The 16,514-nt window shown below is 42.4% G+C and overlaps 1 protein-coding gene across 1 annotated transcript in view; it reads left to right on the top strand.

The window, feature by feature from the left end:
- The window catches only part of MCCC2 (methylcrotonyl-CoA carboxylase subunit 2), a 209,639-nt gene that overhangs the window by 109,846 nt on the left and 83,279 nt on the right, over positions 1–16,514 (top strand). Inside the window, exons 10-12 of the mRNA XM_085632355.1 lie at positions 2,232–2,327; positions 4,415–4,487; positions 5,670–5,746. Coding sequence (XP_085488481.1) covers positions 2,232–2,327; positions 4,415–4,487; positions 5,670–5,746 — 246 coding nt within the window. The remainder of the gene's footprint in view (positions 1–2,231; positions 2,328–4,414; positions 4,488–5,669; positions 5,747–16,514) is intronic.

Genomic DNA, 16,514 nt, shown 5'->3' with positions numbered 1-16,514 from the left:
GCCTATCTGCTATTTGTATTATAAAGAGGCACTCTTTGTTTTGGACCCAGGAATTGCAGGAGGGTATCAAATTTCCTCATGGTCCAAAATCATACTGTCAGGTGCTTCTCTTCCTGTCAAGCAAGCTAGTAATTTACTCTGACCTTCCAATGCTTGAAATACTAGACACTGGTAACTCATTCTGTCATCTGGTAGGCAGTGTTATTAGAACTGGCTTCCTTATCTCAAGGCAGGGACTATCCCTAGACAGCCTCATGCCGTGATTTAGGCAGCGCTCAATTCGGACTCATCAGCTCCCGCTAACAATGGGATAATCCAGCCAGCATCCATATGGCATGATGGTGGGTTTCTTCTTTCCGCACAGCTGACCTCCCAAATGTCTCTGGTGCCCTGCGCTCTTCCACTGCACCTCATTCAGCCAGTCCAGTAGGTGAAGCTTTCCTCCTTCACTTTGTGTCATATTTCCACAAGTCGCTCTCACCACCACCCGCAGCTTGCCTGTCGCGTTACTGCAACCTACTCACTATTCACTGGCCACTCGTGGGGTATGTCCCAGGCAAGTCTGCTACTTCTGGGCCCTCAACAAACTATAGTATGACCATGCCCCCGTCCACCGGCAGCAATGGGCAGCTTCAATAGGATGCTGTGTCCCCTGGCATGTCCTCCTGACTCACAGGCCACCTCAGTGTGTTATCAACGTTTTCGGCTAATCAGCTCCTGAAAGGGCAGATGCAGGCCCTGTTGGAGCTAACTAAAACATCCTGGTTTCCTTCATGTTATGAGGGCACCCGAACCGTGCTAGATTTCAGCTGGTATGGCATGGCACCCTCTAAGGACTTGAACCTCACCATTTTTCCAATAATTGATCAGGTACAACCACTCCAGAATCCTTCGATCGGCTAATAAACATCTTCTCATCCCACCCAAGAGCTGTACAGCCAGGAATGGCAGTAGATCTTTTTCATATTTTGCCCCTACCTTCTGGAACTCACTCCCCCAAAATCTGCGTAGCGAGACTAATCACAGAAACTTCCGTAAGGCTCTCAAAACCTGGCTGTTCTAAGTTCTTTCTTCTCTTCTGTACGCCACTCTCCTCTTCTCCTCCACTGTTTCCCGTGATAGGCTAGCACTTTGAGACCTTTGGGTGATATGTGCGCTCAACAAAAATCTTATAACATAACATGGCGGAATAATATGTTAATTGTTCCTTCAGAGGGTAAAATCAGGTGCATATTTTAATACTTTGGCCGCATAAATAAAGGGAGGTTTGATTTAGGTGGCCATTGTGACAGAGCTCTCCTTGGCACCGTTTCTGATGCATGTCTGATATAAAATGGAACTAATAGGTTTGGCTCTAAATTTAGCTTTAAAAAATATTGCATCATATGTTTCACCAAGACAAATAGATTTTTAGTGTACTGGATTTGCATTATATTGCTGTTTAGGTAAAAGGAACGTATCAAATACATTTTACATACACTTCTAATGTGAAGGATAAGAATGCTTTCGAGGCAAACAGAGTTTGTGTTATTCGTTAGTTGACATTAATCTTGAAATATTCTTGATTTGTGCAAAACCTCTTTGTGCTGGTCCCTATTTGGAAGCAGCAAAAATGGTGCCTCATAGGTATGTGCACCAAAAAAGTGCAATCATGCGACCATTCAAATAATGGCTCTTAACGTCATTGCATTTAAACCATATTCTGACACGTTATTGGTTGAGTGCAAACTCACAAGTTAAACAAGCATTGGCATAGCCAATAGGTCTCGCCTTTGGGACCTTATAAGTGTTTAGCCATGCAACAGTTGCATAACTAAATACTTATAAGGTCCCAAAGCGAGACCTATTGGCTATGCCAAGCGGCCGTGCGGCCTTGAAAGTGAAAGTGATCTCGATCGCAATCACGATCAAACATCAAAGCGGCCTTGAAAGTGAAAGTAATTGCGGTAAAGCGCGGCGCGCACGCCCGCGCACATGCACTGTAGCTCTAGGCTGGCCTGGTAGCACTTTTTGGAGCCCTCTCAATAAGTCTCGCCAGACCAGCGCATGCGCTGGGTCAGGCGAGACCTAAAAAAGGGCTGGCATTCTCTTTTATATATTATGCCTCTGCAACCTTCTAAGCAGGGAAAATACGGAAACCGGCACTCAAAATGGCAATTTTATCTTGGAGGCCATGCTTGCAGTGTAATTCAAAGTAGTTTAAGATAAAAATATTTTGTTTTATATTCCAGGTGACCGTAGAAGAACCGGAAGAACCACTGTACCCTGCAGATGAATTGTATGGGATAGTAGGCGATAACTTGAAAAGAAATGTTGATGTCAAAGAGGTGTGTACATTACTCGGTTTCACTTTTTTTTTTTTTTTTTTTGAGGGATCCAGGGACAGAACTGTGAGATTGCTGCATCCGTATTGAGCCAACAACATCAATAAATCAATAATATAATATCTGTGAATCATGCCGAAAGGCGATTAGATTGGATTTTTTTTTAAAAGGGGCGTTGTTACCATGCAAAAGGTTGTCTTGGCACTGCATATGGAAGATATAACCTTCCAGTCAACATTAATAAAATATTCTTGACGTTTTGAGCATCTTTTTACTTCAAGGTTTACTGTATGTCTGTGTGACATGTATTGTTTATTTGCACACTGAAACATACAGCGTCTAATCGATACTGTCTGAAATCCCTACTGGTATTGACATTCTTAATCGCTTTCTTCCGGTACCATGGAGAATTTCAGGACGATTTTCTGTATTTCCGAAGCAACTGTTTTTTTGGTAGAATTGAAAAAATTATAAGAATACACAAATTAGAAGGCACTTTTAGCACCGTTGTTTTTGTATTTGATTGCTTGTTTTAATATATGGTCTCGGTAAATCTGGGAAAGGGACATAATACCACTAGATTATTTTCAGCTGTACCAAACTGTTCCATATTCTTCATGAGTGATGACATGTTAACTGTAATTCTGCTAGATACTATGGTATTGTGGCAATCTGTAGTATTTTGAGCTACATTAATCGTACTTTATTATTTGGGGTAATTTGTGCACTACGGAACCATATATGGTTGTGTGAGACTGTATAAATAACCTCTTTTCAAAGATTCGTTTAGAATCCGAGCCCAAGTTTTTTTTTTAACTTCTATTTTTATTGAATAGACGTGAGTATTAGTATACAGCATTACAGCAAGCAATGGTTGATAATACATAAATGTCATCATATTTCACACTTCTTTGGTATATTGACGTTTGTGAAGTAACCAACCGTTCTAGCAGGACCCCAACCCTATATACCCCTAGTCTTCCACCCCCTCCCGTCTTAACAATCCGATATCCCTCAGGCGTCCCTGTACACTTCCCACTGGTGCCACACTTTTTCCCATTTCCTGGGTCAGCCTCTACTCTCATATATTGTCTTCTCAGCTGCACATCACCAATCCATGTCCCTCTTCCATCGCGCCACTGTCAGCGGTTGAGTAGCCCCCCAGGCCCAAGCAATGTTCCTCTTGGCCACCATTGCAGCCACTAGCAGCCAGATCTTTTGATACTTAGGCCATGTCTGTCCCCCAGATACACATAGTACATGCCACCTGGCTTCCGCAGGAACTGACTGCCCAATAACTTCCGACATTACCCACGTCACCTTCCCCCCAAACCGCTGTATAATCGGGCATTCCTAAAGTATATGAAAGAAGGTACCCCTCTGTTTACATCCCCTTTGACAATCCTCTGTGAGTGTGCGCCCCAACTTAAACATGAGCGTGCTAGTGAAGTAAGACCTTTGCAGGATTCTCAGCTGAACGAGCCAGAATCTCGCCCTAATCGCTACTTCTCTAGAACTTTGCACAGCTTCCGCCCAGTCATCATCCTCTGTAACCAAGGTGTTTTGATTAGATACCAAGCTATGGATACTACATTGCAATTAGTTCTCTCCAACCTTTCAGAGAGAATCATACTGTCATGACCATTTGCTTTGTCCTGGTACCTTTGTAGGGAAAACCTAACAAGTTCATGTTCAATTTAGTTTCTGTTTATTGTCACTCATCATAGATGTCAGGCATTTTATAGCAAATTGTCAAAGTTATGCTGTGTCCATCTGAGGTCCTTTTTTTAAGATGGAAACAAACCCAAGGCAACAGTTGGATTATGCCTGGTCTAGAAGACAGAAAGAGTAGCACCAGCAAATGGTAACATTATTTAAAGTGCTAATCTGTACTGTGTCTGGAAATGAATTCCATGTTTTTGCTTTTTTTGATTGGAATGTTACATGGCCTGCACCACGTTCCCATTTAGATGTTTGAATTCATATAAATTCAAAAATCAATGTAATTGTGGGTTTCAGCAGCAAACAATCAAATCGCAAAACCCCAGAAATAACCCTGCATCAACGTTCTCCTTCTTCTATACTTTTAGGTCATTGCCCGGATCGTGGATGGAAGTAAATTTGATGAGTTCAAAGCATTATATGGTGACACCTTAATCACAGGTATGGTAATTGTGTGTGTATAACACATGCAGTGTGGACCTGATCATTTCCAGGCTGTGCTTGCTGGGAATTTCACTAAAGAGAAGAGGACCTTGTGAAATTTAGAGCACATGCTGTGAATCTGTGCGGTATATGAAATGCCTTCTAGTTGGGAACTGCCATTGTAGCAAATTAACATTTCCCCCATTCTGAGCTTTCCCACCAAATGTCAGTGGCTTCAATGAGACCTCAATCAGTGGCTATCCCATGATGTTGGGCCCCCTTCGGCCGCAGCCTGCTGCATGGCCCGGCTGAGGATTCTTGACTTCCATTCCATAGACAAAGTCTTGGGGTAAAACTTCCAACTGGGTTGAACCTGGTTTCTGTATCTTTCCTGTGCTCCATTGTGGTCGGTCTTAACTTGCGTCTAGGTACTGGTCAAGCACAACCAGATGACAGCAGTTGGAGTGTAGCACTTTTCGGTGGTATTTTTACATTTAAACTTTAAAAATATTTATTTTTCCCTTTTTGGATTTTTTCAATTTGGGTGTCATTTGAATTATTAAAATATTTTCTAGTTTAATAAATTGATTTGGGATTTCCCCTGTGTCGTGTTTTGACTTTATCACTGTTTTGGCACTGCATAAATACTTTACCCGTTTCCTCAAAGTTAAGCTGATCTGCTCTGTGCTATAGCTACCAGGGGATTTAGCTAGGTTCATTTTGTGACTTTAGGTGTTCACCTTGACAAGTGTTGTAGTTATTACTTGAGGTGAATACTCCACTCCCTCAAATTATATCAGTGTGCCTTATTAATAATGTCACTCCCTTATACTTTGATGTTGCATCTGCGTTAGGTGTGGAGGGGGGTTTTGGGGCATTTTGATTATGGGGCTCAGTACCTTCAAGGGGTGTAATATGACATGAAGGTTTCACCAAAGGTATTTTCATCTACCTGATGTATAGAATTTTAATTTAATGTATAGTATTTGGTAGTGTGTGTAATAAATGTACTCAATAAAATAAAATTCAGTGGCTAACAAATGCAAGTCAGTACATGTTTTACTTCAGGAGAGTTAAGGGGTGATTAATAATAAATGTTGTAGATGGATGTTAGTACTTGCTGGTCATCAGTCTGCTAGACAACACAGTAACAGTCTAATGTTAATTGTAATATTTATACATGGCTTTGCATTTTCAAAGGTTTTGCAAGAATATTTGGGTATCCCGTTGGTATTATTGGAAACAATGGCGTTCTCTTCTCAGAGTCGGCAAAGAAGGCAAGTAAAGTAGACTTCATTGTTATAGATTTTATTTAGTCTCTACTACTGTTTAACCAATAGTTCATCCATTTAAAATTGTAAAGCTGTGTTCGAGGCATGTGAGCTGTAGATCACATGCTTTGCATAGCCTGCCATCTAGTGCTGGGTCCGGATGTTTACACTTTGTTTTTCTTCGAAGAAGTCTTTCCAGTCACAAGGTCACTACCCTCGATGGTATTGTTTCTTGACCGCGTTTCCCATCTTCGCGTATCGTTTCGAGTCAAGGTCTTCGATTGGAAGTTTTGTGGAGGGCCGTTAGGCCTACCCACGCCGGGCTGGCTAACAGTCGATGGAACAGACTCTATTCAAATTCTGTCCCAGGTGTCGCGCTAAATTTCCGCGCACCGACTTGCACGATGTGTGCAGTCTCTGGCTATCCCCAGAACACGACGAACGAGACTGCGACGCGTGCCGATCGTTTCGATCAAAGAAGACGCTCTGTGACAGTCAGGCTCGACATCACGAAATGCATCAGCAAAGCGGCTCCGCACCAGATAACTAAGGAGAAGACTCCGACCATGAGGAATCCCTCGCAAAGGAAGCCGAAGTAGAGGAAGAACACATCTCCGTGTCCGAAGCCAACTCCGACGCGGAAGACCAAGTAACACTGGGTCAAAGTATCTAGAGTACTGAGACTTCCTTTCCCTACCACTTATTACACAAAAAGGCTCCGGTCTTTCCTCTGCCCTCGGGCCAAGGTCCGCACCAAGAAAAAGTTTCGGACGCCCCACCCTCTGGCTCGGCACCGAAACAAAAATTAAAGCCTACCTGCTTGGGATCAAGTCGGCCACATACCACTGTCGAACCAAAATCTTCGTAATCGAAATCAAAGCATACCGATGTCGAACCAAAATCTTCGGCATCAAAATCAAAGCATACCGATGTCGAACCAAAATCTTCTGCATCGAAATCAAAGCATACCGATGTCGAACCAAAATCTTCGGCATCAAAATCAAAGCATACCGATGTCGAACCGAAATCTTCGGCATCAAAATTGAAGCATGTCATCGTGGCTCTTCCTACCTTACCGAAAAATAAATGTTCGGAGCCAAAACCTTCGGAGCCAAATATTTCAACGCCGAAAACTGTGGCATCTAAAGGAAAGACTACTGTTCCACCAAAAGACCATTGTGTAGATGTTACACCTGCAAACACGGATCCAAAACAAAAAGAACTGGTTGTCCATCCAGATACTGGACATGTTCATGTGAAAATGCCAGAGAAAAGAAAAATGGGCATAGAAGAGGACTACCACATTCCTTTAAAACGCAAAAATGTGGGTACTAACCCTTCTTCTCCTCCCATTACACCTCCTTCACCCTATGATCCCAATTTGCTCATCACACCCACAAATTCCCCAAAATCTCAATCACATAATCCAGAAGATGAAGGGGATGGGGATGAAGACACCAATGACCCCTGGGATGATTATAAAAAGATCTGATCTTAGACACTGATCCAGATCTATACCCCTCTAAACCCCCACCACCTGATGACAATATAGGGTATATAGAGCTACCTAATAGGGCTGCTGAATACCATTGGGTAGAATTACACAGAGAGGCGCTTGAAGAGGATTTCCTATATGAAAACTTAAGTTCCTCTCAAAGGTTACCACGGACACTACCTATGCTTAAGGGAATGGTCAAACATACAGACGAAATTTTTAAAGACCCTGTGCGAGCAAGAACTATCACACCCAGAATTGAGAAAAAGTATAAGCCAGCACCTTCTTGCCCCACTTACATCAAGGGTCAACTCCAATTAGACAACCAAATTGTACTTCTGCTCAGCAGACAAAGACAACAAATCCATGAGTGGGAACTCCACCCTCAAGTTCTTTTCCCATTCTTTCAAATGTAGGGCTTCCCAGAAATAGACCTGTTTGCCACATACAAAAACACAAAATGCCAGAGCTTCGCCTCTAGGTATCCACACATACTGTCCAAAGGCAATGCCCTGTGGACAAACTAGTCAGGGATATTTGCCTACGCTGTTCCGCCTTTCCACTCATTCCACTAGTGATTCGGAAGCTCAGACAGGTGTCCTTCACACTAATGCTAGTTGCTCCCACATGTGCCTGTCAACCGTGGTTCACCACCCTGTTGGACCTCTCAATAGTCCCTCACCAAAAACTACATCTAACACCCAATCTCCTCACACAGAGCCGTGGAGAGATAAGACATTCAGATCCCGGTCATCTCAACCTTACGATCTGGCACCTGAAGTCATAGAGTTTGGCTACATGAATCTTCCGCCAGACTGCATGAATATTATCAAAGAGGCTAGACGTCCTACTACAAGGGCTTGCTATGCAGCAACGTGGAAACTGGTTGTTATTTATTGTAATAACAATCAAATCAACCCACTTGATGCTTCAGTTCAAAATATCATCTTCTATTTCCTGCATTTACAGCGTTCAAACTTAGCGTACACATCCATACGCTTACATCTTGCAGCAATAGCCACATACCTTCAAAATAGACAACACCGGTCTCTCTTCAAAGTGCCTGTTGTTAAAGCATTTATGGAAGGACTCAAAAGAGTCATTCCCCCAAGACTTCCACCTGCCACAGTCTGAAACCTCAATATTGTCCTCACCAGACTTATGGGTGCACCCTTTGAGCCATTGCACAAATGTGAGCTGCGATTCCTCACTTGGAAAGTTGCTTCCTCATAGCTATTACATCACTGAGAAAAGTAGGTGAGCTCTAGGCACTAACCACAGAGGAACCATTCTTACAGGTACACCAAAACAAAGTGGTTCTTCGGATTAATCCTAAATTTCTATTCAAAGTTATTTCTGCCTTCCATATCAACCAATCTGTTGAGTTGCCTGTGTTCTTCCGTCAACCAGATTCTGTGGCAGGACGTACTCTACACACCTTGGACGTTAGAAGAGCATTACTGTATTGCATAGAAAGGGCAAAATCTTTCCGTAAGACAAAACAACTCTTTGTATCTTTTGCCCCACCTCATAAAGGCAATCCCATCTCAAAATCAGGTATTGCACGGTGAATAGTCAAATGCATTCAGACATGCTATGCAAAAGCAAAACGAACATTAACAATTCCCCCTAGAGCGCACTCCACTCGTAAAATAGGAGCTTCTATGGCTTTCTTAGGAAACATCCCCGTAGATGACATCTGCGAACATGGTCTACACCTCACACATTCACAAAGCACTATTCTGTAGATGTGTTAGCAAGACAGCAAGCTAGTGTGGTCCATGAAGTACTACGTACACTCTTTCAAACCTCTGCAACAGCTACAGGTTAGCCACTGCTTTTGGAGATTACTGCTTTATAGTCTATGCAAAGCATGTGATCTACAGCTCACATGCCTCGAATGGAAAATGCTACTTACCCAGAATGCATCTGTTCTTGGCATGTGGAGCTGTAGATTCACATGCGCCCACCCACCTCCCAGGGTACCTATACTTTGTTGCAGTAATACCTTACTTAGATACATTCGCATGGACATCTCTATTCTACTACTCTTACTAACTCCATTATCACCCTCTGTGGGAAAAGAATCTAACAATGAAGTTGATGCCCATGCACACTATCACCGAAAGGAGGAGTCACCGGCCTTGTGACAGGAAAGACTTCTTAAAAGAAAAACAAAGTGCAAATATCCGGATCCAACACTAGATGGCAGCCTATGCAAAGCATGTGAATCTACAGCTCTACATGCCAAGAACAGATGCATACTGGTTAAGTAGCATTTTCATTATTTATCAAATTTCCTTGTGTCAATAGTGCATGTTAAATGACTATCTGTGATCAGGCATATCACTGAATGCTAGAAGTGTTCTGGGATTTTGCCAAGTCACTAAATCGATGCACATTATGTATCTTTTCTTTTTGGTGACAAACCTGGGGCAGTGTGCAGTTGAAATGAAGTGACCTCATCACAGCTGTGCAAGGCATTTCGCAATAGAGCAGAGAGTAACAGTAAAACATATAACTCTGAAAGAGGGTCTATAGAGTGTGCATTAATTCAAATTAGTTTCCAATGCTGGTTACATTTTTTGTACCCATTATGACTATTCTAAACTGTAAAAAAAACTGAAGTGTCAGGAACACACATTTGATTATTTGATTACTAGCAACTTTTGATATCTGAAAGACTTTGAAACCCATGGCAGCACTATCTTGTGTGTTATTGCCATTTACCACTTGTGTCCCAGGGGCTCAGTGCTGTTCCATTCCATTTGGATAACTAGGTTACTTCTTTTGGGCATTTGAATCTTCATAGGCAGGGTGTTGCAGTCAAGGCTTACTTTAGAAAGTGGTAGGAGTTAGAAACTATAATGCACAATGGTACAGTAAATTACATTCAGTAACATGAATATTCCAGCATGTCGGTACATAGAGCTGTTATAAAGATAATACACACTAGAAACAGGGGCATAGCTTAGTCAGTGAGATTCGGTGGGGCGTGAATTCCAAATTTCCTAACTAAAAAGCAGTGGCCTGCAGGGTGGAGGAGTGAGATGACCAAAGTTCGGGATGAACTGTTTCCAAGAGGGACAGGGTCAGTACTGATTTGCATTAGGTGGACCACTCTCTCTAAAGTGGCACAGTGGGCGAAAAACGATTGGTTGCTATGCTATCCCAAGCAATTACCACTGGTTAGTCTATTTGCAAGCATTCATCCCATCACCTTTTGGGGTTTTGATTGTCAGTCGTATGCCTTAAAACTTGAAAAGCTTTAAAGCCTATTACTGCCAATGTTTGTGAATTGCAAAAAGTATTACATTTGCACTCATTCAAGAAATACTGCTATGGGTGCAGACTAATTACTTTTTGGTAAACTGGTCACTATAAATTTAAGACCATGAGCCCAAAAATTAACATGTTATAACCTCTTAGTGAAATGCGAAAACAAGAAAAACCAACTCAAACATAGCAGACTGAACTCAGGGTCCCAAGAAACACCTACCAAACTAAAATCGCATTTGAGTGGTGTCACAGCCCACACATCTAGGATGTAGCTACACCCTATGCCACCCCACCTGGACCTGAAAGTTCTCCCTGGGAACTCTTGACAGATTTGTGAAAGGGAAAGTACAAACGAGTACTTCCAGCCTGTCATGTCAAATATTCACATATCATAATTCCCAAGGAGAGCCCCATCCTGGAACTTCTGTGTTGAAATGGACCCCACCATTCACCAAGCCATCTGAGACAGAGTAAGTGATGAGAGACATTCAGCTCACACACAGAAATGTATAGCCTGACAACAAGAAATTGGGTACATATTGGATCTTCCGAGTCGTTCGAGATAATGAACCATTTACATAACAAAAAAGATTTAAATGAAAATGCTTACTTTTATTTGACCCTCTGGTAATTACTCTGGGCGCTTTCCATTATTTGATGAGTCTGTACCACACACATCAAATTACGGAAGGGAACACAGCTTATCATATCAATTTTAATCTTGCTGCAGTAGGAGGAGTCCAGCCCAAAGCGCGTGGGAATAGCCCCTCCTTAATAGGAACTGAAGCAACCTCTGTCTCAATTGCCACAGTGAGCATTGTTGATCACTACTCGCTTGACCAGAATCCAGTTTGAGCTTTACACTGTTGGCAGGAGGTGTGGCCACCTAAACTCAGCGCTACAAAAGGTGCTTTTGCTTCCTGCAGAACGAAACCAGGCCAAGAGTGGGCGGATCTTCGTCTGTAGGAGCTTGGATGGGGCTGGACTGGACTGGACCTCCACCCTTGACACTACCTCTTCCTTACTACAGCTTAAGTTTTGGTCTTCTTAACCTCACTTACACACAGGACAATGTCTCAGAAACAATTTGCAGCCACCTCCGTTAATGAACGTCCCACATCCAACTCTTTTGCAATCTTTCTTACAAATCCAATGGGGGAACTAGATCAGGAAATTGACTTGGTGGAAGAATGTCTCTCCATGGTTAAAAATTCAGTTTGCAGGGAATCGATTGGCACAGCCAACCCTAGATTTAATGGCAACTCTACTTTAGTGCTTAAAATCAACAGAGCCCTGGAGTCTGCAAGAGTAGTCAGTCCTCGAGTTTATGATCTTCCCCTATGGATAGGGAGGATGGTGTAGACTCTAAATTGAGTGCTGACTCTGCTCTCCAGCACCAGCCAAGAAGGACGTGAAATGTGCTCCATGCGTCAAAGGGAACCATACCGCATTCTGTAGTGTTTCAAGTTCATGATGTTTTCACTGGTGCTGATAAGAAAGCAGGGGAGTATTGTGTACTGTCTTTCATTTATCTTAAGCTAGAGAATTTAGAGGGTTGATTGTCAAGATTCCAGTCATAAGGTGGATGCTTCCATCTCTTCTCCCCGAGAGTGAGCCACATGTGAGTTCCCTATTGCCACTTCTGCAGCTCCCTCCATGAATCAGTTTTCTCATGCCCCTGATTCGGCTGCACTCAGAGTATCCGAGGAAAGTAAGGCAACTGCAAAAATAATTTTCAGCTGAAAAATCCTCTGCCTTACATTTATAGCCAGAAGCAACACTGTATGTTATTGTTCTTAAAAGTGGTTCATCAGATCACAGCAGTCTAAGGACCACAATCAATTGGTCAACAAGGTCACTCGCTGGTTGAAAATGAGATGGAGTGATGGTTATTTATTACATAATGAGATAAATGTGGCATCGAGAGTTCCGTGGGTTGCGAACATGTCAAAATCTACATTGTCATCAATTTTAAGAATGAGTTTGTTATCCACAATTTGCTTCCCAAGCTCAATTCCCCATCCTTGGGACATAGTGGAATTGAGGCACTTCCACTTGGTTATTTCTATCGAACAAGATTTACAGTATTGGTGTCTGTCAATATAATTACCTTTGGCGGAGATGCAACCGTTCCCCATGTTTTTCCATTTTATTTGCAAATAGATGTACACTGTTAGCATAGCCCGAGTCCTTAGACTGACCAATCGTGCAAAATAGATGCAAAAAGTGTAAGTAGACCTGGTGGGAAACATAAAACTCATCTTGTTAGAGGTGGCCCATCAGCAACTACTGAGCCTTATTTGACTTAAGTCACTACTGTGATAACAAACATATTTTTAACCTTCACACATAGAAGTTCATTGACGACCAAGACTTCCTTCTCAGTCTCTTCTTGGAACTTAGCAGCATTGGGTTCAGAGATGAACAATCCAGAATGTCTGGGTCTTATTAAACGTTTGATATTATCTGTTGCCAGGAAACCTGGGCTCTTGACCCACAATATATCAATGGGTTTATTTTATATTGCTCCCCTGCGATCCCGCCACAATCTGGCAGAGCCAAGGGCGAATTACTTACCCTGGTCTCTACCCTGTTTTCAGTGAAATTTGCTTATTCACATTATTAATGTTTGTGGTTTGATTGTAGTCCTAATGAATTTCTATAACAATAATTTCGTCCACGGTATTGTAGATATTATAAATTCCCTGGGTAGGGAAGTAGAGAGGTTTTTAAGCAGGCAGTGTGACCCGGTGTCTTTTTTGTATGAATGCCAGATTTTAATGTTCAACATTGTGGCTTACTTATTTCTGCTTCTTGTGGGATTGTGGACTTAAATAGGGAGACTTTTGCTGCACACCGTATGGAGAAGCACTTAATTTGCTTCTTATTAAATACTGCTTGTATTTGGCTTTTGACTCCTTTTTCAGCACACCGGCAATAAAGCCTACGTTCATTGTCAGGGACAACAGCAGCTTAATTAATTTAATTCTGTTTTCATCTGGTATGTTGGGGTGTCTCTTCTACTATACTGTCTCAAAGTGTGCACAGCGACATAACATTTAGTCAATCTCTTATCCTGGCACTTTGGTTGCTTTGAAGCATTTAACAAGCCATTTACCATTATGCGTGGTAAACAGTAAGGGGGTCCTAATGAGGTGGGGTAGGGTTGATAAGGACACTTTATTAACAAATCTGATCTAAAAGAATAAGATGGCGTTCTCAGCATGTCTAATTGAGAGTGCTAGATCAGAAGAAATCATCAACTGTTTTGCTGCTATAGTGGGATCAATTACAAAATTCCAGTTGGCTCCTCCGTGGCCCCGCAAAGTAAAACACACACGATGGTTTGGTAGGTATTGCCCAAAGACCCATAGAAATGTAATCAAAGCACTTACACATGTTCAACATGCCTAGAAAATTGTTTATCTCTGTAGGTCAGAATATAAAAGGACAGTCATGAAGAGAAATTAAGCAATAAGAGAGAAGAGGTCTACGAATTCCTTCTGGAAGCAAGCACTAACAAAGATAGTTAAGCTTTCTGGTATATAGTTGATCTCTCCTTTTTTTAGGATTTCCCTTGATGTTAAAATTTCTCCTGATGACTGGAATGGCCACTTTACAGGGCTCTTTTTTTGGCCCTGCACCAAATGTTGATTACAAAGTCAATACAGAGAGCAGGACAGCACAGTCTGAAGGCTTTCACATTAACCTCCAAGATGCACTGGCTACCTTTAACAAGTGTCCTAGAAGCAAGGCACCTGGATCTGATTTATTTTTTTTTCAAGCAAACTTTATTGGGGTGTTTACAAAGGTTCCATAAATCAACAGTGCAGCATAGTTATTAGCATTCAGGAGAGTACTTAGCTGTGTCATGATAGTCACATCACAATTGCCTTACAATATACAAGGACAGCAACCCTCACTGAAGGCACCTGGATCTGATGGGTCCCAATAGATTTGTTCAGTGAGAATATCACCCTGTGGGGCCCCTCTTTTGACGAGCGTTCTGAAGGATGTTGCTAGCTCCAGGCCACCTTCCTTGTCCCATGCTACTACTGTACCCATTTTTGAAAAAGGCCAATAAAAGTGATCAAAAGTGTTATCAACCAAATATCATGGATCAATTCAACATCCAAGATAATAGGTAGGAGCCTTTTACAATGCCTTGATGTGTGGGCTCGAGACATTCAGATCTTGTCTGAGTTGCATTATGAGTTCAGATCTGGCCTTGGGACAATTGAGCAGGGCCTGAATCTATGCCTCCTAGTTAGTAAATATACAGTAGCTAAAGGGGGGAGGGGGGAAGTGTTTTTTGGCATTCAGGGACTTGAGGTCTGCTTTCGATCATGTTAATACCTCAAAATTATGGGATATTATGTCCAGTTTAGGGTTTTAGGCAAGTATTGTAAATTTTCTTAGGTAATTGTGTAATGAGGAACCGCCAGTGTCTTCTATTGCCTCAGTGGTGAGGTGCTAAATCCCATTAAACCTTCTAGGGATGTCAGTTGTCTGCTTACCCCCTTTTTTATTTACATTATAGTAATGGGCTAGTCACATTTCTGACCTACTCTGGCATTGATGTACCACGAGTCGGCAATCACCCAGTACCCGCCCTTCTCTATGCAGATGATGCTGTGCTTCTAGCTCGAACCCTTCTAGAGTAACTGAAGTTCCTGAATAAATGTTCTTTCTCTATGATTATGATGGACCTAAATCTAATAAATAACCAGTCGAAGACCCATATTATGGTTTATGGTCCAAAATGCATAAATCCAGGATTTATATTGTTAATAATACCAGGATGTTCTTTCCATACCTACCCATACTTGGGAGTTTTATTCGACAATGCCTGTAGCTGGAGCCAGTTGGGATGTACTAGGGTGGCTGCCTTTGCTGTAAGTGTAGAGGCATTGTTTAACTTTGCCTCACAATTGGGCAGAAAACCCATTAAAGAGGTGCTGGCAGTAAAGAAGCTGACGTGTCTCTCAAATGCCTCCTTTGGTGTGGGGCTTTGGGGCACCCAGGACTATTCTGTCCTACAGAAGGTTGAGAAAGGGTCTCTGAGAAGACTGTTGGTGGTCCCTCAGAGCACCTCTACTTACCTGCGTCATTCTGAACTGGAAATGGCTTAAATATCTGATCACATTAAGCTCTGCCTCCTTCTCCTATTTCAATCTATCAGGACAAAAGAGCAAACTACTTTTAATCGTCTGGTTTTGTTGGGTTGTCGTAAGTACGGAAATGCCATGAAGATTTCTTTGCTGGTTTATATTCAGAATCTCAGCTGCAGTTTAAATATGCCAGAACCGTTTTTAATCGGGAGGACTTAGCCTCCTGTAAAATAGTAAGAGCTTGTTTCTTTGCCCTGTGTCTCCCAAACACAGGGATCAAGTAGAGATCTCGAAACGCTCTGTGACAAACCACATGAAAATCAGAGTAACTTTTGATGTGCAGCCTTTTCTCACCTGGGTGCAGAGTAGTCAACACAGGAGCGTGATACGACTGAGGGTGAATACAGAACATCATTTGGTTGCCGTTCCTGTGCCCAGCTCTTACAACGTGCATGTACCAGCATGTTCTTGTGACTTGTGCTCCTCTCAGACTAGGAGTGATTAGCAGTGGCTGAGAATAATTCAAGCATTCTATCCATCACTTTTTATAGTGGGATGGGTATGCCCAGATGTGTGTCCAGTGCACACTGTCACTGGAACCAAGCTGTACCTGGCTGTTGAGCCCATAACTGGGACAAAACCCGTCCTGGGTTGCTTGTGCTCCTGTTCAGGTAGGATCTGCCTTGGCACTACAGGCTGGACTGTTCCCATTGGAGCAGGGTCAAGACTGATTTTCATATAGATGGGTCCAAACTGAGGTGACCTGGTGTGCAAAATAACAATGGATTGGGATGTCACCTTAGTAATTGCCCGTGGCTGAGATTAATTAAAGCATTTCATCGATCACATTTTTGCATGCTCTGATGTGTCCCGCTCAATCTACAAGGCA

Source organism: Triturus cristatus, chromosome 2_1, assembly GCF_964204655.1.
Source record: "Triturus cristatus chromosome 2_1, aTriCri1.1, whole genome shotgun sequence".
NCBI classification, from domain to species: domain Eukaryota; kingdom Metazoa; phylum Chordata; class Amphibia; order Caudata; family Salamandridae; genus Triturus; species Triturus cristatus.
This window is presented reverse-complemented; position numbering and strand designations above follow the sequence as displayed.